At 42.7% G+C, this 24,694-nt stretch overlaps 1 protein-coding gene across 1 annotated transcript in view; it reads right to left on the bottom strand.

Annotated features, from left to right (window-relative positions):
• Positions 1 to 21,874, bottom strand: part of LOC136884275 (uncharacterized) — a 185,105-nt gene extending 163,231 nt beyond the window's left edge. The window contains exon 1 of the mRNA XM_067156344.2: positions 21,772 to 21,874. Coding sequence (XP_067012445.1) covers positions 21,772 to 21,865 — 94 coding nt within the window. The 5' untranslated portion in view covers positions 21,866 to 21,874. The remainder of the gene's footprint in view (positions 1 to 21,771) is intronic.
• Between the last annotated feature and the right edge of the window lie 2,820 nt (positions 21,875 to 24,694).

The following is a 24,694-nucleotide window of genomic DNA, read 5'->3' as shown; positions in this document are numbered from 1 at the left end:
CTGTCATATATCACGTCATTGATTTCATCTCATTGACTCCTCTGATGAGGTTGACGTCAGGGAGGGCATACGGTTATAAAAACTCGTCACGACAGATTCATCGCACCTCAACGGGGCAAGGGTTGGACAAACACACGGTTTGACTGCACCGTCCGCTATATTTCCACCATCTTTACTCACTGTGGTTCGCAAGCTATCAGTACCTGTTTCTTGATCAGCATTCCTGTATTCTACAAATGAACTTCAAAAAGAGGTAACAAGAGTTCGCATAGAGAAAATTTATTTTATAGCAGACGAATCGAGGTCCTATAACCGCTAATCTACGCTTTAGAGCCTACTAGAACCCCTTTTAGTAGCTATTTGAAACTCTTGCCGTATTTCCAAAAGTTAGACTGATAAAAACTCACTCATACAACAGCTTAGAACACTTCATGCCTAGACTCAGATAAAGACCCCGAGTTGGCTAACCCATGCTCTCTCAAGTCAGCTAGCCTCTTTCGACGACATCCTATTATCTCAGGGTGTCCGAGGTCGTACCGCGTGGCACTCTTGTCATATGGTGCCCCTCATCCTGTTTGAACCGGTGCTTGGGACCAGCTTGGCAGCGGATTTAGCACCATAGGTATGAATAAGGATGTAGAGGTGAGATTTTAAAGAGTTGGGAATTTTATAGGGCTTTGTACCATTATAGCTACTCAATCTACCACTAGGCATAGCTTAAACCAACACGACTTGTTGATTGATTGAAAAGGTTATGCAACGCCTGTTCTGGATGAATTTTAAGAGGAATAACTGGAAGAGGAGGAGGATATGGTGCCCCCTCATCGTTTCTGAACAAGGCTTGGGTCCGGCTTGGTAGCGGATTTAGCATGGCTCACAAAACTAATAGTTCATAAGTTACAAGTTTTGCGCCCCTGAGGGAGCACTCCAGTTAAGTGTAAACGAATAGAGTATAGCAGCTAGCTTGCATAGTAGCTCTTGCTTAAGTCCTCCGAAAGTTAGGCTGATAAAACTAATAGGTCGTGAGTTAGAAGTTGTGAGCCCCTGAGGTATCTCTCCAGTTAGGACTATACGAATAGAGCATAGCAGTTATCTTGCATAGCAGCCCTTGTCTCATTTCTCGAATGTCAGGCTGATAAAACTAGTAGGTCATAAGTTAGAAGTTGTGAGCCGCAGAGGTTGCTCTGTAGATTTAGGCCTAGGAGATCGTCATCACAGTAGCGCAGGCGCTAACAACCTTTGACCTGCAGCTCTCTCAAGTCAGGTGTTTTGCCTCATAACAGTTTGTCAGCATTCCTTTACTACACCAGATGGGAAAATACAGCTTAGCTCGCAAATTCATTTTTCTTTCTTTCTGCTGAGATGTGCATGTCTCCACATTTACCGTACCGTAGTCAGTACTCCATCATCGTGCGCACATTTCAATCAAAGTAAGGATATCTGAATTGCACTAAGGGTCGGTTCTACCACCTACTGGTAAAGTAGCGCGTAACTTGCCCTCCGCGTAAAAGGATGTTTCCGTTCGACCACTCCCAGGTAGCGCTATCGGCAGCATTAATCGTCGTTACCTGACGCGTAATTTATCGGCCACTTCGAGGACCCGATAAGACTTTACCTGCCGGGCATGTTTGGAGAGCTGGACATTATTAGCCGTATTTCTGGTGACATACAACTCAAATTAGCTTAGTATACTGATAAAAGCATTATACTGTAACAGTGATCGATATTGCATTGCATGAATTTGAACATTAATGCTTCCTTAGGGTTGCAACGTCACACCAGCATCTCGCATTGATAGCGTACGGAACACATTTTATATGTCAAGCTTTCGCAAAGAATAAAAGGATATAAAATCGAAACCTATTTGGAAATAATTTCATCATTTTACCCTCCAGGTTCGGTTTTTCCCTCGGACTCAGCGAGGGATTGCACCTCTACCGCCTCAAGGGCAGTGTCCTGGAGCTTCAGACTCTTGGTCGGGGGATACAACTGGGGAGGATGACCAGAACCTCGCCCAGGCGGCCTCACCTGCTATGCTGAACAGGGGCCTTGCGGGGGATGGGGAAGATTGGAAGGGATAGGCAAGGAAGAGGGAAGGAAGCGACCGTGGCCTTAAGTTAGGAGAAGTGGGAAACCACTTCCAGGATGGCAGAGGTAGGAATCGAACCCACCTCTACTCAGTTGACCTCCCGAGGCTGAGTGGACCCCGTTCCAGCCCACGTACCACTTTTCAAATTTCGTGGCAGAGCCGGGAATCGAACCCGGACCTCCGGGGGTGGCAGCTAATCACGCTGACCACTACGCCACAGAGGCGGACCGGAAATAATTTCAAGTGAGATTTAATATTCTACTTTTTCAGTTTTCAAACACCAGGTATAAGTTCTTTCTATGTATTCTGTCACACCAAGTTACGTCGTAGCACAATGGCTAACGCGCACAGTTCATACTACGAGGTTTGCAGGTTCGAATCGTCGTTATGACGATTTTTTTTAAAATTCATTATTAGCCTTGTATTAATCTGTATGCCTCTTTTCATTCGTTCTTTTGTTAATAACATATTTCATTGAAATGTTTAATCACAATATTATGTCTACTAGGAAAATGCCTTATATGTGTGCTACTTATTGAAAGTGATATTACGATCAATATAGCATACCGTATAGGACTATCGCCCGGGTAACAGATTTCCCATCAGTTGTTTACATAGTCTTCTTGTAAATGATTTCGAAGAAATCGGAAACTATTCCATTCCTGAATTCCGCTTCCTATGATGGATATTTACCCCGATTAATTCTTTAACAGTACGGTACCTTCCAACTTTATCTTCATAAACATTAGAATGAAATGCATTATAAATAAATAGAAGCATGTGGAACTAAACGAGGTCACAGAGCTAATTGCAAATAGATCATCGTGGAGATACTTAATTCACAGAAGCCTGCAGATAGAATGCTCAAAGACAATAAGTCCGTAAGGAAGTTGTTGGGTGTATATACGTATATGGAAGCGCGTGAAAAAAGAGTTAAGAACAACGGCAGGGAACGAAAATATTTTTAAAAATGTAAATTAGAAAGGCGATGAAAACCTGCGTACCTTCTATTACGGAGCGAGCGACTTGACCAATCTACTACGAGAATACTTTCCAAAAACGCTGCCTTACATGACAGGTTATAACTGGCATAAGAAAATGTAATCTCGAGATTTTAATCCCAATTAGGTATTGATTTTGAAGCTCATAGATTAAAATCAAGAAAGCTTGACATAAATCATTGTCCATAACTCTTAATACTCCCCTTATTAGGCTTTTTGAAGATAATCAACAGATGCAAGCACAGGAAAATAAGACAATCGAAATGAGCTTCATACATCTAACGATAGATAGCACCACACTCGAAAGCGAGAAGTCGCTGAAAATCAGTCTAGCCAACTCCGTATATCGGTGTCTAGCTCCTGGTAGCTACCCAGCGCTTGCAACGCGAAGTACCAGCTGCTTTACACCCCCAGGTAGTTTACCTCCCGGGCAGCTGCCGGCCACTTTACCAGCAGATGTAGTACCGGCCCTTAAGCTTATTAGTCTTGAGTTTATGTCAACTCCACGTTCGAATCCTTAGGAGCGGCATTTACTCTGCTCCCCTACAAGAGTTAGCCAAGGAGGTTAGATAGACGATAGCTTAGCACACAACATTCCTAGACTCAGGTAAAGGAAAACTCTAGTTCGCTAATACAGACACAACAACAGCACAGGTTGCACGGCTCCTACCTAAGGCGAGGCTGCCGCCTGGAGGAGCTTTACTCTGCTGGACCCCACCACCTCGGAATAAAGCGTCCTACAAGCGTTAGCAAACGAGATTAGGTAGATGGTATGCCTAGACTCAGCTAAAAACTCCTCGAGTTCACCAACGCAGACACAAGAAATGCACAGGTTGCTCGGTTCCTACGTAAGGCAAGGGTGCCCCTGGAGGAGCTTTACCCTGCTAGAACCCCACCGCATCAGAATAAAGTGTCCTACAAGAGTTAGCCAAACAGGTTAATAGACGACAGAGACGACAGCTTAGAATACATCATGCCTAGACTCAGCTAAAGACCCCGAGTTCGCTAACCCATGCTCTCTCAAGTCAGGTACCCCTTTTAGTAGCCTCTTACAACAGTGTTCCATAAGATGACGATATCCTATTGTCTGTAGGTGTCCGAGGACGTAGCGCGTGGCTAGAGGTGGATTGCGCGTGGCCTTCTTGCGCAGTAGCCCTAGAGGTGGATTGCGCGCGGCGGCCATCTTGCACATATAATTTGAACCTAAGTTGGTGAGTTTGTTTGTGTGCGTGCGTATGGCATCCTGAAATGAATTAGGGTAATAAAACAGTTTGCTCTCTGGAATGACTCCAACATAACTTTTCATTGCTGATCATATTTTTGTGAGGTTTTAAACTGCCTTTCAGGAATATTATTCGTTTGTATGAATGTTTACACTAGCAGGTGTGTGTACAGGTGTTACTTTTGTACCATCAAGTTTTATTGAGGAATTCATTTTTTATGTTAGAATATATCGAGGTCCTGAAATGGAAACAGATCATTTCTGAGCAATTTCACCAGTCTGCATAAAGCCAAGATGGTTGAAGAAAAATCCACCCTGCGTGGAACAAAAAGAAACAACTTATAAAATTGGTATTTTAAGAGATCCAAGCATAGAATGGCTATGCCAAAATATACTTAAATTCACACAAAACCCGTGAGTACCAAATTTAGAGGAAGTTTGGTCAAATATAAGCTTAGCTTTGAAACAGGCAGCTTTTGAACGTTTAGGAATAAAGAGAAAATGGAAGAGAAAAAAGGAGCCTGAGAATCTGGGATGAAGAGAGAATAATGGTCATATGAGAAAAAAGAGATTCTTACAAGAAATATCTGTCATCTGGTAAAGTAGAAGATAAACTAAAGTACCTACTATTATAAGAGAGCAGAAGCTAAACGAGAAGTTAGACAAAAATGGTTAGGAAAACTTTGTAGGGTATCTACATTGGAAACAGACTTAACAAGACCACAACCGCAAACTTGTAGGCCTAACATTCTGAAGAAATTAAACAGGGAAGTTAAGGAAGAGGTAAAACTAGAAATAATAACACCAAGTGACTGGCTTAATTATTTTCAAACATTCTGGACAAGTTCAAAAAATGAAGTGTTAACTTAACCATTATCTAACAATAATACATTGAAATATATAACACTAGAAGAGCTAAACCAAACTTTGAAGAAACTAAGGAGTGGTAAAGTACCTTGAGAGGATGCAATACATGCTGAACTTTTTTAAATATTCAAGTAAAATTTTCAAACTAAGATTCCTCAGCTTTTTAAATCAAATTTGAAATGGAGACAATCCACCAGAAAGTTGGCAGAAAGCAATAGTTATCCCACTTCATAAAAAAGGTGACATAAAAATGTGTGAAAATTACAGAGGAATTGTCATAGCATCCGTCACGTAAAACTCCGGCCAGATTTCTTCTCTTTTGCTTAACCTCAGATTTAGGTGATGCACTGATGCATATTTCGCTATGAAGATATTAATAGAAAACGTAGAGAATTCAGTTTGGAAATAACTTTAAAAAGGCCTTTGACCGAATAAACAGAAACACATTGCTTGAAATTCTACAACAAGACAATGTCTTTTTATTTAAAGATATGGACTTCATTAATGTTTCCGGATTGAAATGAGATCAACGATCAGATATCTATTAGGTTCAACCTTTTCAATACTAATTAGGTACGTGTTTATATTACAAATATCGTCGCCATAAGACCTATCTGTGTCGGTGCGACGTAAAGCCCCTAGCAAAAAAAAAAAATATATATATTACAAATACCTTTTATATATCATCATATAATATAATGTCATCATCAGCCATAAAGTCACAAATATATAAGCAAAGACATAATCTGTACCTGACCCTTCACACCATGTGTCATAACAGAAGAGTAACAGCTTAAAGAATAGTGAGAGACTTTTATGTTTACTTCAATGTGTCACTGCGCCAGATTTAATTATTATGCTGTTAACAGCGGCAGCACATACATTTGTAATATATAATTGTCTTTGATTTTGGTTTGATACATATTTTGAATTACTTATATTGGTAACACATGCCAGCCAACGTACATTCATTGAAAATGTAATTACTTCGATGTTTTTAATTTGTCAAAATTTTCGTACATTTTCATGTTATTCTGATTTGTATTTTGTTAAGTAAATATTGATTTTAAAGGGTGATCCCCATTCACTTTTTTCCCCACAACGTGAAGTAACCATTCACTCTCTTAGGGATCCTAGCCACCTTTCCATGTACTCCATTAGCTGTCATGTTGTTTCTTTTCACTTTTAGTAAATTGCATTTCCGAACCTTGCAACTGTTGTTTTGATATTTGTACCTCTTTCGCTTCATTCTCATTATTATTTTATTATTATGTATTGTCTTAATTTAATGTAGCCTGCGACAAGGTTACAAAATGGACTGTAATATTAAAAACCTTAGAAGAATTAAGTAATCTGGAAAGGAAAGGAAATAAAAAGGAATGGATCACGAAGGAAGTGTTAGATTAAATGGATGCACGTAGGAAATGGAAAAATGAGTCGTCAGATGAAGGAACAAGACAATACAAGGAACTAAAGAATGAGGTGAGACGGACAAATGATATGGCCAGAAAAGAATGGATGAATGGATGAATAACAAATGTGAAGGAATAGAATTTGAAAAGGAAGGGAAAATAGAAGATATGTGTCAAACAGCGATGAGTCTGATGAGGAAAAATACAAGGAAGACAAGCAAGCAAGGAATAATGAAGAAACAAGGAAAAATGACGTTAAATTTAGAAAAAGGTAGGGAGATATGGACAGAATATACCAAAGATTTATATGATTATCAAGCTGATCATGGAGTAATGACGTTGGAGAATGACCGGGATTGTAACGAAGAGTTCGGAGGACTAAGGATAGGAAAATGGGAAGTGAAGAAGGCAATTCGGAACCTAAAAGAAAGGAAAGCAATGGGATGTGATCAGATACTATCTGAAGCTTTAGGAAATGGAGCAATAGTTAGACTGACCGATATAGTGAACACAATATAAGACAATTACGGTTCCCGTACCAAAGAAATGTATTTCTTTACAGTACGCTTTATATCGCACCGACACAGAGACGTCTTATGTCGAAGATGGGATAGGAAAGGGCTAGGAGTGGGAAGGAAGCGGCCGTGGTATTTGCCTGGTGTGAAAATGGGAAACCAGGGAAAATCATCTTCAGGGCTGCCGACCCACTATCTCCCGAATGCAAGCTGATAGCTACGTGACCCAAACCACAGAGTCACTTACTTGGTACAAATGTAAAGACTAGACCGAGATAGTGCTGAGAATACAGGAGGTGACCAGTTTGCTTTAACAGGAACCAGATATGCAATTGGATGCCTAAGGATAATTGCAGAAATAATGTTAGAAGTGAATAGGGAAATGTATATACCTACTGTATGTTTCATTGACTGGGAAAAGGCATTTGACAGAATGAACTGGTGTATTCTGATCAAGATTCTGAAAGATAATGGTGTAGACTGGAAAGATAGAAGATCGATAAAAAAAGTTGTATAAAAATCACAGAGTGATAGTTAAGAGAAGAAGTTGGTGGAGTGAGACAGGGATGTTGCACGTCACCGGCGGGACGCCTTGTAAGAAACAAGGGCGTTGTTGTGAGCATTCAGTAAGGACCATAAAGTACGAGGATGATGTGCTGGTATTAGCGGAATCAGAGAAAGATCTACAAGTCATGTCGGAAGATATTGAAAGAGTGGGCAAAGAGTTTGGCATGAAGGTCAACATTGGCAAGGCTAAGGTGATGAGAGTAGGATAGAAGGAAACTGCTGTTAATATAACGTCAGAAGGAGAGACATTGGAACAATTAAAGTCATTCAGACACTTATTTGGGGAGTTTGTTAACATGGAATGGAAGTTGTACGGAAGATATAAAAAGAGGAATATCTATGGAAAAAAAGCTTCCAGAAAGGTGAGAGAGCTTTTGATAACTAAGGCTATCCCTAGAAAGAGGTTCACAAAGTGTTTGTGTGGAGTGTGTTGTTGTGGCGAAACCACGTCATCCCTCCACCACAGGAACCTAGAGGGCAGCAGCTGGACCTCGCCACACTAGGCAAGGCCGGTGAAAGCATGTGGAATGCCCGTCTTCTTTATGATTTCCATGGCAGCATAATTATAACAAGATAGTAAACAAATACATTGAGTGCCTTACTACGTAATGTTATCTATGGACGATATTGTAGGAAAAACAATGCAAAGTTCCGTGCAAAATAAAAAATGCAGTTCTATTTATTGTTGTGTTTATTGTAGCTGGCAAGTCAGTAAGTGTAGGGAACCCACATTTGGTGACCCCGACGTGATCGCAGTTTTCTTCATAAAGTCAGTGCATTTCACACGCTAATGACCGCCTTCGTTATAGAGCAATTAGAACAGCAGCTGCGTCAATTACAAGAGCAAAATCGCCTGCTACAAATGTAACTTCAACAGCAAACGCCGCAATCACAACCCTCACAGGTTAGTACTGCAGTGAATCGTGTTGGAGTTAAATGACTTTCTTTTTTCTGGGCCAGACAAGCCGGCGCTATGTTTCGCTCAGGCGGAAGCGCAGTTCAATGTATCCGGCATTCACGCAAGATGCAACAAAACACGCGTACATTGCTTCTCAGCTGGACAGTCGCTATGCCGCGGAAGTTGAAGGTATTATCAACCCACCGGCGCAAAACGCACACGCGTATTTGCGTACCGAACTCATTCGGCGTCCTTCCCTATCGGAAGAGCAATAATTTCGTCAACTGCTCATGGAGGAGGAGTTCGGTGACCGATAGCCATCGCAGTTCTTGCAACACCTTAGGTCTCTCGCGGGCAGCACACAAGTACAAGACAACCTCCTAAGACAGTTATGGATACAGCGCCAGCCGTCACAAGTACAGGCCATTTTACAAACACAGAATGCGATGCCGCTAGATAAGGTTGCTTTTCCTGCCGACAAATTCCTTGAGGTTTCACCCGTGTCACTTCCCGCCACTGTTCACGTCGTTAAGTACACCTCCAGTTAGTGAGGTGAGCCAGCTCGCGAAGGGGACAGATGGCAGCACTGCAAACTTCCTTCCGCGCACGCTCCCGTTCCCGAGATCGGCCAAGCCGTCCTAGCAACAGTCGCAGGTCTTCTCCGACAGCCGGTTCACAAGGTGTCTGCTGGTACTATCGCCGCTTCGGCGAAAAGCACAGAAATGCGAATCACCTTGTAGCTTCCCATCAAACTCCAACGACAACCAGTGACGGCGGTAAATTGTTGCCCAACAGATGGAAACCGCCTTTTTATCATGGATGAGCAGTAAACATCAATTTCTGATCGACACTGGTTCGGATTTGTGTTGCTTCCCGCCCCAGGGCGTCGCTATCAGACCAGTTATGAACTCACAGCTGCCAATAATTAATTCCACAATCCACACATACGAGACTCTGCACTTGAAACTGAACCTCGGACTCCGACGAGAACTTTTATGGAAATTTGTTGTTTCCAACGTCACACTTCCCATCATAGTATCAGACTTCGTCGCATATTACCATCTTCTGCCAGACTGTCCTACAAACGCTTGGACGACGGTATCATAGGCTTATCAGTGAACATCCAAATTGCTAACTCTCTACAGCCCAGTCTGTAGGCTCTCAATGTACCGATTACGTTTCATGAAATTTTAAAGGAATTTCCTGACCTCACTCGTCCACATGGAGCCCCGCGATAAGTACGCCATTCTACGGTGCATTTCATCCGCACTACACCAGACCACCTGTCTCCTGCCAAGCTCGTTGTCTCGCCCTGGACCGTCTCCAGATCGCTAAGGAGGAGTTTGGTGCTATGCTTCTCGAAGGTACAGCACGACGGTCTGAGAGTCCTTGGTCGTCACCGCTTCATTTGGTACCGAAGAAGGACGAAGACTGGCGACCCTGCGGAGGTTATCGTGCCTTAAACTCACGGACCATTCCTGACAAGTATCCACCTAGGTATCTTTATGAATTCAGCCATCAGCTCCGCGGATGCACTATTTTCTCCGTTATCGACCTAGTGAAGGCCTACACCCAGATTCCCGTGACCCCAAGTGACATTCCAAAGACCGCAATCATAATGCCCTTCGGACTCTTTGAGTTTACTTTCATGACCTTCGGGTTATGCAATGCTGGTCAAACCTTTCGGAGATTCATAGACGAAGTACTATCTGATTTTTATTTCACTTTTGCGTACGTCGACGACATCTTGCTCTTCTCTTAGAGTCCCGAAGAACACAGGCGCCACCTGCGAGCTCTCTTCCACCGCTTCTCTGAGTATGGCATCCTCATTAATGCTACCAAGTGTGTCTTATCATCTCCAAGTGTCACCTTTCTAGAATGCGAAGTCTCCGCCGCACGGACACGACCACTGCCGAAACGCATCGCAGCTCTGCAGAATTTTCCTCTCCCGAAAACTGTACATGATCTCAGACGTTTCCTGGGAATGATAAATTTCTATCGCCGGTTCCTTCCCTCGGTATCGCAGTACCGGGCCCCACCCCACGCAGCTGTATCCAGTTTACGCGGCTCTCAACATGTAGCCTGGACACCAGAAATGGAACTCATTTCTGCAGCCTGTAAAGAGAGCCTCGCTGAAACTACACTCCTAGCGCATCCCGATCCGCAAGCACCATTGGGATTGTTCACAGATGCATTCAAACACCGCTATTGGAGCTAGCTTCCAGTAAAACGTGGATGATGACTGGCAGCCTCTAACCTTCTGAGGCAGACAGGAAACTACGAGGGCAGATATGGCCATTTATTACACCACCTATACAACAGCAACACGACTATAACGACATACACTGTAACGTCACTTTTCCACATAGTTTCCAAGAGACTCCAAATATTTCTGCGAACGCACAACCAACTTGTCGATGCCGGTTGCATAGAAATTTCCTCCAGCGTTCTGCAACCTCTCGGAGACAGCGGCCTTCACCTCCTCATCGGTATGGAAACGTCGACCACCGAGCTCCGTTTTGAGCTTACCGAACAGATGAGAGTCACATGGCGCTAGGTCGGGACTGTAGGGTGGATGTTGCCAGACCTCCCACTTGAAACGCCGCAGCAGTTCTCTCGTTTGGCGGGCCTTGTGAGGTGTTGAGTTATCGTGCAACAAAATCACACCGGCGCTCAATTTCCCCCGGCGCTTCCCTTTAATCGCTTTACGCAACCGGTGCAACGTTTGACAATACGACGCTGCGTTGATCGTCGTTCCTTTCGGCATGAATTCCACGTGCAGCAAACCCTCCATGCCAAAGAACACTGTCGCAATAACATTACCGACTGAAGGTTGAACCTTGGCCTTCTTTCGTTGTGGTGATGAGGGGTGCACCCATTCCATTGATGTTCGCTTCGTTTCAGGGGTCAAGTGGTGGACCCACGTTTCGTCGCCTGTGACGATTCGCCACAGAAACCCGTTGCCGTCTGCGACACAGCGTTGCAACAATGCCAGGGAGGATTGGAAACGTTGTCCCTTGTGCTCATCGGTGAGAAGACGTGGGACCCATCTTTGACACAGCTTACGATATCCAAGGTCCTCGTGAACAATAGCGAACACACTGCCATACGACATGCTCAGCTGCGTCGCGATTTCTCTCAATTTAATGAGCCGGTTCTGTCTAATGATCACATTCACACTGTTGACCTTTGCACGGGTCCTAGACGTTGCGGGCCTGCCTTCGCGATGGTTGTCCGTGATATCCGTGCGTCCGGCTTCGAATTGCTGACATCCCTTTACGATACCTTGCCGGAAAATGTCCACATACACAGCACTAATTTCACTATGAATGTCCGTGAAATTCTTCCTTTTGGCCCATAGGAATCGGATTGTCGCACGCACCTCATATACGTCCAGTTGACGCGCCATTGCATTTGGCCGCTATTCACAAAATACTAGACGAGACACCACAGCATCTGCCTAACAGACGTGTGGGCAGTGGCTATCCCTTTCTCCGCTGTGCCCACGTTTGCGACACACAGCGCGCTGCTGCGGCGCGTTAGTGCAACTAACATTTTGATCCACCTACGTATCTCCGAAGCAAACCGAATGGCCAGCCTACTACCGAGAGTTGCTTGCCGTTTATGAAGCTGTGCAGCACTTCAGACACATTTTGGAAGCCCAGCAGTTTACAATTTATACAGACCACAAGCCCTTGACTTACTCCTTCCACCAACGTCACGACAAACTTCCACCTGTGCAGCTGAACCAGTTATCTTTCATCGCTCAGTTCACAACGGACATTCAGCATATTAAGCTCCTCTAACGTAGTCGAAGATACGCTGCCTCGCATCACCGGAATTGCCAGTAGCACCTTGGACTTCTATGCTTTGGCACGATCACATGAAAGGGATGCAGAACTCCTTGATCTGTTGAACCGCGAATCAGCACTTCGGTTACAGCAAGTCCGGATACTAGGAACCAACATCACTTTGTTCTGTGACACTTCAACGCGTCGACCTAGACCATTTACCATTGTACCTTTTCGCACACAAGCTTTTGACTCTCTTCACGGTCTAAGGCATCCTGGTGCCACAGCGATCGCCCGTTTAGCATCAGAAAGCTTCGTGTGACCCCACATGCAAGAAAGACTGCCGTACATGGGCACAAGCGTGCCAGGCATGTCAACGATCGAAGGCCACGCGCCATAACAACGCTCCAATTGGCAACTTTACCCCAGCGTCTGCTCGCTTCTAACACGTCCATCTGGATATCATCGGCCCACTCCCTCCTGCTGGAAATTACCGATACTGTCTGAGAGCAGTGGATCGATTCACCCGCTGGCCAGAAGTTTGGCCACTGGAGCGCATCACAGCCGAAGGCGTTGCTGAAGCTTTTGTAGCATGCTGGATCTCTCGCTTGGATCAACACACCGTATCACGACCGACCAAGGCAGACAGTTCGAATCTCAGTTGTTCCGAAACCTGGGGAATCTCACCGGAACCTCACGCTCCCGAACAACCAGCTGGCATCCTTGCACCAATGGCATGGTTGAACGTTTCCACCGTCAACTCAAGGCAGCCATCATGTGCCATCCTGATATGCTTTTGCTGCAAGCCTTACCAATTGTCTTGCTTGGTATCCGAAGTGCACATAAAGAAGATCTTGGTGCTTCCTCGGCAGAGCTAGTCTACGGGGAACCAATTCGACTTCCAGGAGAAATGCTCTGTGTCCTCGAGGACACTTCAAACTTCGCAGTCAGACTCCGCTAACGAGTGAGTCGACTGCGTCCTTTGCCAGCATCACGACCTGATCAACACTCTACCTTCATCGTCAAGGACTTGAACACTTGTACTCATATCAACCTACGGGATGACACGGTCCGCGGCGCCCTTCATCCGCCATACACTGGCCTACGTCGAGTGTTAGAACGAAGTGATAGGACACTGACTGTGCAGATAAGAGGCAAACCTGTCCGTGTCAGCATTGATCGGATAAATCCTGCTTTCCTCCTGGGTGGTAACACACCCTTACCTGGACAAAATACCACTCAGGATCATCGCATCAGCCCAGAGATCACTCTCCACAATGACACAGCCGTAGCATCACCGGCACCTAAACGTGCTCCACTACCCGCGACTTGGCACCAACAACTCGCTCCGGCGAAGAGTTAGGTTCCCGGACTACTTTCAGCCGTGACTACCTCGACTCCGTGGGGGCTGGTGTGCCGAATCCACGTCATTCCTCCGCCACAGGAACCTACAGGGCAGCAGCTGGACCTCGCCACACTATGCAACGCCGGTATAAGCATGTAGACCGCCTGTCTTCTTTATGATTTTCATGGCAGCATAATTATAACAAGATGGCTGACCTTTAGGATAAAGATAGTAAACAAATACATGGAGTGCCTTACTACGTAATGTTATCTGTTACCGTGTTTTAGTTGATCAGCAGAGGTGAAAGAAGGTGCGGGTTGGAATAGGTCTCAACTACAAAATTAAAGTTGATTTAAAACTTTAACAAAGGTTATATTTTCTTTTCAAAATCAACAAATAACAGAGTATAACAGGTACCAAGTAGCAGATCAACAAATTAACAAATTACAGTTCGTTACAAGATTTGGGCTTCGAGCCCCAAGATTAATTTCTGAGCTCTCAGCTCACCACCACAATTGCTAAAGGGCAGAAAACCCCTAAATGCATGGAGCCCTTGCTCCCAACTTTTAACTCAAGCCTCCCAGAGGCACCTTTCACACACAAGAAAGAGCAGATGCGCTCTCAAAATCTTCAAGACTATTTAAGAGGCCATAAACTGACTTTACACTAACTGCCCTCAAGGCACACATATAATGGCACAGGGGTACCTCGTACCCAATCTACTGGACCTTCACAAGAAGAAAACCAAATATCAGGTAAAGTTACTGGCCCAAAGTACAGAAGGGATTGGAGGCGTGAATTTGCACTCCTAAATACACTTTTAAAACCTAAGTGGCTCTAGGCCGAAACACAAGGGCTAATCCCAAGCTAAGGAGGTGACCCGTATGAGAAAACTTTAATATTTTAAGGAAGAGAAGAAACTGTTATGAAAACGTAGTCACCTCAATTTCAAAATGAAGTGGAGTTCGAGAGGGTAAAGCACTCTCTATCCCCGTTTTACAGTAAAAGAAATTTATAGATTTTACATAGACAGAAAAGGAATTTACATTTTAAAAAGGTAGGCTACACACTAAAAGTTTCGAACCCTCTCCGAGAGTTAAACTGCTGAGCTAGCAAGAAATAAAAATGTTAACAGGCCATTACCTTGTAGAAGAACTGCTGCTTGAAGAAAGAGGCGCTTCCCGCCCCCTGCTACATATTCACACACTGAGTTAGATGTTATACTAGTGGCACCGAGACAAGAAAATCAGCAGTTTTTATACCCTCGTGGAAAATTCGAGACCTTTCAGGAATGAGTAGACACACCCTTTCGCTTTTATTGGATAGCTTAGAGCAACATATCTATGTCGAAGAAGACATACATGTTTGGTTGGAAATAAATTAAAGAAATTTGGGATTGGCTAAATTCAAAACAGGCGGATAGAAAGGATTAATCTTGCCAACCCAAAGATAACAGAACAAAATATAGTACAAACAAGACTTATGAATACTAAATTTCTTCAAGAAAGTTCATTCCTTCGCACCAGAGTGCGTAATCATGGTTTTTAGTAGAGACATCTGGTAGAGAACGTCCACACTTCTTGATCCAATACAAACAAAAACACATCAAAATTCACACAGAGCTATCTTCGGAGAAACTGTTGAGTTAATACAGTTTGTTAAAGTTCAGGCTTTCTCCTGTAGAGGAGTTTCAACTGGCGCAATATTTGAACTAGCGGCGTGGAGGTGTACCGCCCGGTACATTATCTATGGACGGTACTGTAGGAAAAACAATGTAAAGTTCCGTGGAGAATAAAAATTCAGTCTGTTTAATGCTGTGTTTACTGTAGCTGGAAAGTCAGTAAGTGTAGTGATCCCCGTATTGTCAATACGGAGCTGAAACATGGACATTAAGAAAGAAAGATACGGAGCATTTGGAAAGTTTTGAAGTATGGTTGTGGAGAAGAATGGAAAAAGTGAAGTGGACAGATAAAGTGCTAAGAAGTGTGGGGGAGAACAGACACCTGATGAAAACGATAAGGCAGAGGAAAATATCCTGGTTGGGTCACATACTACGTATAAATTTTCTTCAACAGAGCGTGATGGAGGGAAAAATAGATGGAAGAAGAGGAAGATGAACAGGAAAAGGAAGAAGAAGGTTTGGAATATTAACAGATGTCAAACAACGGAGAAGCTATTAACAACTGAAACAGGATGTTCAGGACAGAGAAATATGGAGGATGCCCACTTGATATCTGTCACAAGACGGATTCACAGAAGAAGAAGAATAAAACAGACAGAGTTTCGTTCGTAACAATGGATTTATGATACTCCAAATTGACACCAAAAAGGCATATAAACATAGCAAGAAAAATTTAAATAATCACAGTCGGATTGATGTTGCTCCTGACCGGTTAAACAAAGCAGCTGTGCGGATTGGAAGCCGCATGCAAAACACAGTGATTTCTTGGCATCCCCACCACTCCTATTACAAACAACACTGAGGTTGAGTGCGGGTTCCAGCCAGCACATACGAACTCAGCACAGTATGCAGTACTCGGCTGTTCTTAACTCTCTTTGTACGAGGGCTGATCAACAAAGACAGAGACTGATTTTTCCTGTAGCTTCCGTGATAGTTTCCTATCTGTAACATAAATATTTAAAAAGAGCGCGTTTTTATGTATAATGTCCGTAGGCGGCAGCACTCTCGTATCGGTAGGTTGGTAGTAATTATCTATTTTGTAAATGCCACGTGCATTTTGTATACCATACAATGGAGGTGACACGAGAGGAGCAGTACAGCGCAATCAAATTCTGTTTTCATTTAAACCATACAGCCACTGAAACTTACGAAAAGCTGAAGCACAATTATGATCTTGAAGTAAAACAAGCCAGCACAGTGTGAAAATCGCCAAGAAAGCAAACTTGTTCCACCTGCAGGGAAAGTGACGGTGATCACATTTTTTGACTGTAATGGAGTGATTTACCAGCATGCAGTTCCCCCTCACACTACTGCTACTATAAGTCAGTATTGGCTACACTGAGGAAGCACATTGCAAAGAAATGATCAGAGTTTTCTCGGACTGGGTGGCGACTACATCATGACAATGCACGCCCTCAAGTCGCAAATCAAGTCATGCAGTTTCTGGCTCAATTCATCATTAATTGTGTACGCATCCACCTTACAGCCCTGATCTTGCACCCTGTGATTTTTTATTCACATCACTAAAGGCAAAGCTTAGGGGCATTCGATTTGAGAACTCTGAAGCAGCGCTCAAGAAAAGTGAGGCGATTCTCAAGGACCTGACAAAGAATGGTCTGCAGCATGTGTTCAAAGACTGGCAGAGACGTTATAAAAAGTGCATTGAAGTAGGAGGAGACTACATTGAAAAAGATCATGTAAACATTGAAATGGAATTATAAACATCTGTGAAAAATTCAGCTTCAATCTTTGCTGATCAGCCTTCGTGGTTTGTTAGAACTATATGTTACTCACAATTTTAACTGCGTAAAATAAGTAACTGTGTTAAGATAAACGATCCATCTTATACTTTAATTGAAAGCGTGTGTCACACGCATTGCGCCTTAAGGCTGAATGTGTCTCATAATAATCCTCTATTAACACTAATGGTGGTGATGATTATTGTTTAATGGGGATTCAAAAGAAGTTATAATGTATCATGGTACACATTATCACCGTGGCTGTGCGGTAGTGAAAAATGATCAAGACTGACGTGTTCTTGGAAAAGGATCGTTCAATTGAAGTACAAGTAGGTGCAACAGAACTTGTTGAAAATTCTTCCACATTCTTTATTACTATTCTTCAACAGTTCTACACTTTGGATACAGTATTTGAAAAAAAAGATTTTTACCCTGTAAAACATTAATAGAAAGCTCAAATGAACTTCATCCTTTCGTCGACTGTATCAATTTTGAACTGGCAACACCCAGGAAATTCCCATGCCACACTACATCACAGAATGTATAGTCTACACCGTGAACACATTTCTTGATACGTTTCATGTTTATATTTTTATCATTAGTAGTCAGTTGCCTTTGGTTGTGGCATCATACGCAACCATTAACTCGGCTCAAGGGAGAGAGGGTCACCTTCCCTGTTCTCCACTTGAGTAATTCTTGTCAAGCGCATTCATGCTGCAGGGGTGGGCATCCTCCACATCAGTAGGCCGGTCTATAAGGATGGCTAAGTTCAGACAGGGACCCAGCACCACGGGGTATAACGTGGAACCCATGCCCAGGGTTACGGATGAAGACCTTAACGGCATCTTTGGCAGAGAAGGAGACCTTCGGAATGGCAGAGATGGCGGATGAGGCAATCCATCCTCCCTGGGGAAAATTAGAAGAGGACACCACTGCCTTGTGGAAAAGAGGGATCTTCAAAGGCTAAGGGAGCTAACAAGTCAACAGTTGAATATGAATATACTGCTAACAAACCTAAAACAAGCCTCGGATGGAAGAATAAATTAAATACCGGACATGACAGTTCTTCTCGTACCGTCCGAATTTATGATGGCCAAAAGCCTGATGCTCATCGGAGATACTGAAAGACACGAAACCATCCCAAGAAAGAGCGACTGAAAATTGGTACACTCAATATCCTTACTCTCACCAACAAGTATGAAGAAATTGTGGACCTTATGGAGAGGCGTAAGCTCAAGATATTGGGGTTGAGTGAGACAAAATGGAAAGGATATGGGAAGAAGCCCTTGAGAAATGGATATGTGCTGTACTGGAGTGGGAACAATGATGGAGTTTGCTTCATAAAGATATGTGAGTGATAGGATCATCCAGTACATGCACCACAGAGGAGAACACAATCATTATGGGTGATCTGAATGCCCAAGTTGGTAAAGAAAGACTAGCTTGTGAAAACATCATTAGCCCCCATGGCAATGGTAACAGAAACTCTGAAGGAGAGAACCTGATCGATTTCTGTGTGCGAAACAACTTAATCATCCAGAGCCCATGGTATCAGAAGAGGGACAGTCATAAAATAACGAGATACAGCTGGGATGGAAAGCTCAAGACTATGATCGACTCATCATCACTGATAGAAAAGCGGGTCAGTATGTTACAGATGTTAAAGTCATACCTAGCGAGTGCCTAGATAGCGACCATCGGCTATTAATCGCTGACCTAAAAGATGTTCATGTGCCCAAAATTAAACAAAAAAAATGCCAAAAGATCAAGACATGGCTGTTGAAGGACTTGGAGAAGAAAGGAAACTATGAAGCAAGGATAACAGCTAAATTACCCAAAACTGAGAAAGGGGGAATGGAAGAAGAATGGTCCTTATTCAAAGAAACCCTTGTAAAAGAAGCCACGGAAATTTGTGGAAAAGTAAGTGCCACACCAAAAGAGAAGGAAACACCTTGGTGGAATGACCGAGTAAAGACAGCAGAAAAAGAAATAGACTGAAAAGAAAATTAGACCTCGAAAAACAGAAAACAGATGATAGACGAAATGAATTAGAAATTGAACATCTAGCACAGGAATACCGGAAAAAGAAACTGGCTGTAAAAAGACTGATCCAGGAAGCAAAGGAAAAGTGCTGGGATGACTTTACTACAAGGATAGAGGAAGACTGTCAAGGAAGTAGGAAACTACTATACAAAATAGTAAACAGTAAAAGGAATGAAAATATAAACACCCTTGCACTGGAAACATGTGATGGTAGCTTGATATGAACAGAGGAAGGGATCAGGGATGAAAGGAAGAAGTACTTCAACATGCTGTTAAATGGAGATGGGGACAACACCACCACCCAGGATTGTAGTGTAGATGAAGCCATAAACAACAAATACCCATTAACATGGCTTGAGATAGAAACAGCACTAAAGAGCATGCGAAATGGGAAGTCCGCAGGCTTTGATGATCACAGCTCAGACACGATAAAGGCAGCTGGAATACCAGGCTTGAATTGGCTATATAGAGTTATATCAGTGATTTCGGAAAGTAACAAAATTCCAGATTGGAGTAAAGGAGTCATCATCCCGTTGTTCAAAAAGGGCAACCGACGTAAATGTGAAAATAACAGAGGCATCACGCTGTTGTCACACTCACTGAAGCTGCTGGAAAAGATCATAGAAATGAGACTTAGGAAGATAGTGGAACCTTTGCTTGAGGAAGAACAACACGGGTTCAGGAAAGGTCGAAGTACTGTGGATCTTATCTTTGCAGTAAAGATGCTGACAGAAAAGTACTGGGAATACGGAAGAAATCTTTTGATTGCATAAGATGCTATACCAGAAGTGCTACAGCTGTGTTCAGATAGGCAACGGACGATCAGAATGGTTTGAAACAAAGAGAGGTGTCCAACAAGGAAGTGCTCTGTCACCACTCCTGTTCGTAATAGTAATGGACAAGGTCATCAAATCTGTCAAGAAAATGGACAGTGAACCAAACGCCCTGGTATTTGCTGATGATGTGCTCTTATGGGGAGAGGCAGAAGTTGAAGTTCAGAAGAAACTTAATGAATGGAACAACACATTCAACAATTTTGGACTGAAGATGAGCAAAAGAAAGACAGGGGAAATGACCATCAACAGGGAAGGAACAAGCTCAAATATATTTCTGGAAGGAGCAAAAGTGAAATCAGCTTCCCACTTCAAGTACCTCGGAAGCACAATATCGAAAGACAACATTGTTAGGCAGGAAATACTCAGCAGGACACAGAAAGCATCTAACTTCTACAGTCAAGTCAGGAATCACCTCTGGGACTGCAAAATACCACAGGAAGCGAAAACAATCATGTACCACACTTACTTCGTACCAATCCTCACGTACGGTTTAGAGACATATACCCTACTAAACAAAGACTTCAGTAGAATCCAAGCAACTGAAATGAGGTTCTTTAGAACCATGAACCAAACAACCAGAAAGGACACGATCAGAAATGAAGTGAATAGGAAAGTAGCTGGTATTGAGGTTCCTATTATCAGTGTCATAAAGAAACGCAGACTTCAGTGGTATGGGCACGTAATGGGAATGAACAGGGAAAGACCTGCAAGAAAATATATCGACCTTAATCTCGTAGGAAGAGGACCACAAGGAAGAGCAAGGAGGATACAAATGGGAGGATGTACTGGATCAGAATATGCTAGGGGATTTACGTCGCACCGACACAGATAGGTATTATGGCGACGATGGGATAGGAAAGGCCTAGGAGTTGGGAGGAAGCGGCCGTGGCCTTAATTAAGGTACAGCCCAAGCATTTGCCTGGTGTGAAAATAGGAAACCACGGAAAACCATCTTCAGGGCTGCCGATAGTGGGATTCGAACCTACTATCTTCCGGATGCAAGCTCACAGCCGCGCGCCTTTACGCGCACGGCCAACTCACCCGGTGATCAGAAGATGTATGAAGATATAAGGAGATGGCGAGCGCTTGTACACCACACCCGGGAAACTGGAGTTGGGAAACGATGATGATGATGATGAGTAGTCAGTTAGTATCAAAGTAAATAACACTTTCTTTTTAATAAACCTACAGTGAGAAACGTTCTGGTATTACATGCTGATGAAGTGTTTTAAGAAATAAAGAAAATTTTAGCAGAACCTGATGGTCATGTCTCTATGAGGACAAGTCAATAAATTTCCAGGCTGATGTCTTACCGTGGACATTATTGGCCCACATTACTTTCAGAGTAGTCCCATTTTGAGGCTTGACATTGATTCCAGTGGTGCTCCCACTGTTTTGAAAACTGAGTGATATTCACTGATATTCAAAGTGAATTCCCTCCACAGTCTGAAATTTTGCCTTTTCAGTGGGACTTTTAGTTTTGGGAACAGGAAGAAACCACAGGGTGCAAGGTAGCATAAATAGGGAGGTTGCTCTCAATCAAAACCGCTGAGTAAGAAGAGCAGATGAATGAGCTACTGATCAGTTCGCTTTCTCCTGTAGATGTTCCAAAACTTCAACACAGAGAGCAGTAACTCTCTTGATTGACAGTCTGAAAGGTGACCACAGTGATGTTCTGTCACTACACACACACTTAAAGTCAACTGTACGTTTAATGTACAACTACAGTGTATCGCGTAGTATAACATAAGCTACATGTACTCACCACCTTGGTCCCGTCTTGCAGTATTCAACAGAGACAGTACTTGGAACACGGTCGTGAAGTGGGCCAGCGAGTCGTGTAAGCACTCGTCCTTCATTAGGCATATCAAATTCTGAAACAACCACCAATTGTATGAGACAGTACTGCGGAGATGATGACATATCTACAGAGAGAGTTTGTCTACACCCGTGAGGTCTGGCGGTGGCAAGTTCTTGGAAAATATCTGGAAAAGCAGGGCCATCAGTGAGAAAATCAAATGACTGCAAAACATCGACCTAGCAGACAGCTGATAGCTTTGGTGTTGGCGACGTCTTCTGAGAATATTATGGTCAGACAGAATTAGTAGTAAAAATTTTGGACCAAGTAAGGCTGAAAATTTGCTTGGAAGGAAATGTAGCTTCCCGTGTTGAGTGGCCAAGGTCACGTGTGTTTTGCATGGAACAGAGCTGAATGGAGACACATGGCCGTTGTTGACATTGCGATACAAGTCCAGTCACCAAACGTTTTGGACACACTTTGTATTCTACTCAATTCTATTTCATCAAGAACATTTTAATAAATTAACTTTTAATAACAAGATTGCTTGTTTTATCAGTCTTTTAGGAGTTTCAAGAAGTTAAGAAAAATTGTTGATGAATTGTCAATGTGTGTCATTTAGCATCACTTATCTTTTGCAGTTGAAGGAGGCTCATTGAGAGTTGAAACATGTAGTTTATAGTTTTTTAACTCTTAGTAATGAAAAAGAACTCCAGTTTGTAGAGCATAAAACTGAAATATAACAGTACTGGAAGGTGGAAAAATCTACGTATTTTTTAGATAAGAAAATTCTGTAAAACAATATTGCGTGCACAGCGATCAGGAAATTGTTCTCTGAAAAGAACATAATATCGGACGGTATCTTCTGTTCTTCATCGTAAATACGATCCATCAAATCATTTGTAGAAAACACCTATTACTCTGACTTTCGTCCACATGTGTTGGGTTTGTCACTTCACATTGCATTTCTTCTTCCACTTCATTTCTTTGACTTTGTGTAGCGCTATGACCGGTCACTATATTTTCATCTCGAGAACTAGGTGGACATAAGATGTGTTACTGAACATATTTAAGAAGAGTTGTAGATAAATACTACAAAATATAAGGGATAAACATTCATCTACCATTAATTATATTTGATATTGGAATAACACTGGGACGCTGGGTACTACACGTTCTTGACAGAGTGAAGTGGTGAATATTGTTTTAAGAGGAAGTGCAACTGAGCAACAATCCTGTATTAACACTAATCAGAGGGGAAAAATTGAAGGGGTCCAACACTTCAAAGAGTGGAGGTATCAGCCAAAGAAAATGTGTGAAAATTAAAGACTCCCTAAGCCTCTGAAACCTAATTCCATTGGGGTCGGAAAAAGAACAAGAGTTGAAGAAAGAAGGTCGGACAGGACCTCCAAAAAGACCCTGGTGTCGGTGATCATGAAGCCCCGAGGCATAGGGATTAACTAATGGAAGTTAATCCTTAAATAGTCGCACTATTAATCTCCAGGTTCAAGAAAGAGTCATCTTATTATTTTTTACATGGTCGGAACTAATTTTTAAAGAAGATTCTCAATGTTCTTACGTGATTTATTCAAATGAAAAATAACAGTACCGTATGTAAATAAAGGACAAGAATCATACAGTGTTATAACCATGGTGTTTATCTCATACAAAAGAAATGCGACATACAAGTAAAAATAATAATGTGGATAGGAAACATAAGTTTAAAATAGGAAAATGGTAACAAAAATTATACTATAAAAGTAACTGTGTAATAGAAAACAGTGAGAAAAAATTCTGGAAATATGTTCTAAATTAATTAAAAATTATGTGTACTTGTCGAACATTGTGTCAAAATAGAACAATACAATTTCTGCACTTAAGAAAAACACAAGGATGTCCACAGTGTAGTCACTGATTCAGTCATGTTTACAATTACATCCTTTCCTCTGTATGGAACCTAAGTTCATGCCATGTATGAAAATATTTCACTTCATTCATCGACATTCTCACCTTCTTCGGAAACTTCATTGTTAATTGGCCCGTTATTGGACATTATAAATTTCCCAGCCAACTCATTCCTGGTTGCCAGCGTTTCGCCCCAGTGTGCTAAGTTGGGTTCATCAGTTGGTAAATAGCACACCTACCAAGAAGCATGGCTAGTGCATACCGTGGAGACCACTACGTAGGCTACTTGGAGCCACCGGCAGTGCCAATGCACTATGAGAGACTTTGTCTCATTACCAATTTGGTCTTGGTAAGTGTGCTATTTACCAACTGATGAGTCCAACTTAGCACATTGGGACGAAACGCTGGCAGCCAGGAATGAGTCAGCTGGAAAATTTATAATATCCAATAACAGACCAACTATATTGGTATCATAAATTTACTCATTCGGGGCGAATATTTCAGGTTCTCTGTGGGAATCAACAGCTATATCAACTCCATTGTTTGCGCAATCCGCACAGCACATCACACGATATTCTGTGCACAGGAATCTATGGCTGTTTGCAGGTAAAGGAAAGTCCAGCGCCGAGTTCCTTGGTCTGTATTTCCACACCATTGTGGTTCACCTTCAATCCCAGCAAGTCGCTTTAGTTTTATCTTCAGCTGTTGTGGAACATACAGGGTAACGTGTGTCGCATCTTCCAGTAATCCATGCAGAGTTCACAAGACAACTTCAGAAGTGCCCTCCAGGTTCATGTCCTCTTTTCTGTTTGCCAGGAAAGTTATATAGGTATTTACTGCTCCAATACTTATGAGGGCAAATAAGAGTGATAGAGGCTATCTTTTACCCCTGTTTTCGCTGAAAATAGGAACAGTGACAATTTCATTACTGGATTGTTCACTTCCTGATGGGTGGTCACTTAATTCTAAAACATGATCTTCATGT

The sequence above is a fragment of the Anabrus simplex genome, chromosome 12, assembly GCF_040414725.1.
Source record: "Anabrus simplex isolate iqAnaSimp1 chromosome 12, ASM4041472v1, whole genome shotgun sequence".
Lineage (NCBI taxonomy): Eukaryota > Metazoa > Arthropoda > Insecta > Orthoptera > Tettigoniidae > Anabrus > Anabrus simplex.
Note: the sequence above shows the minus strand (reverse complement) of the source record. Positions and strands in the feature narration are given on the sequence as shown.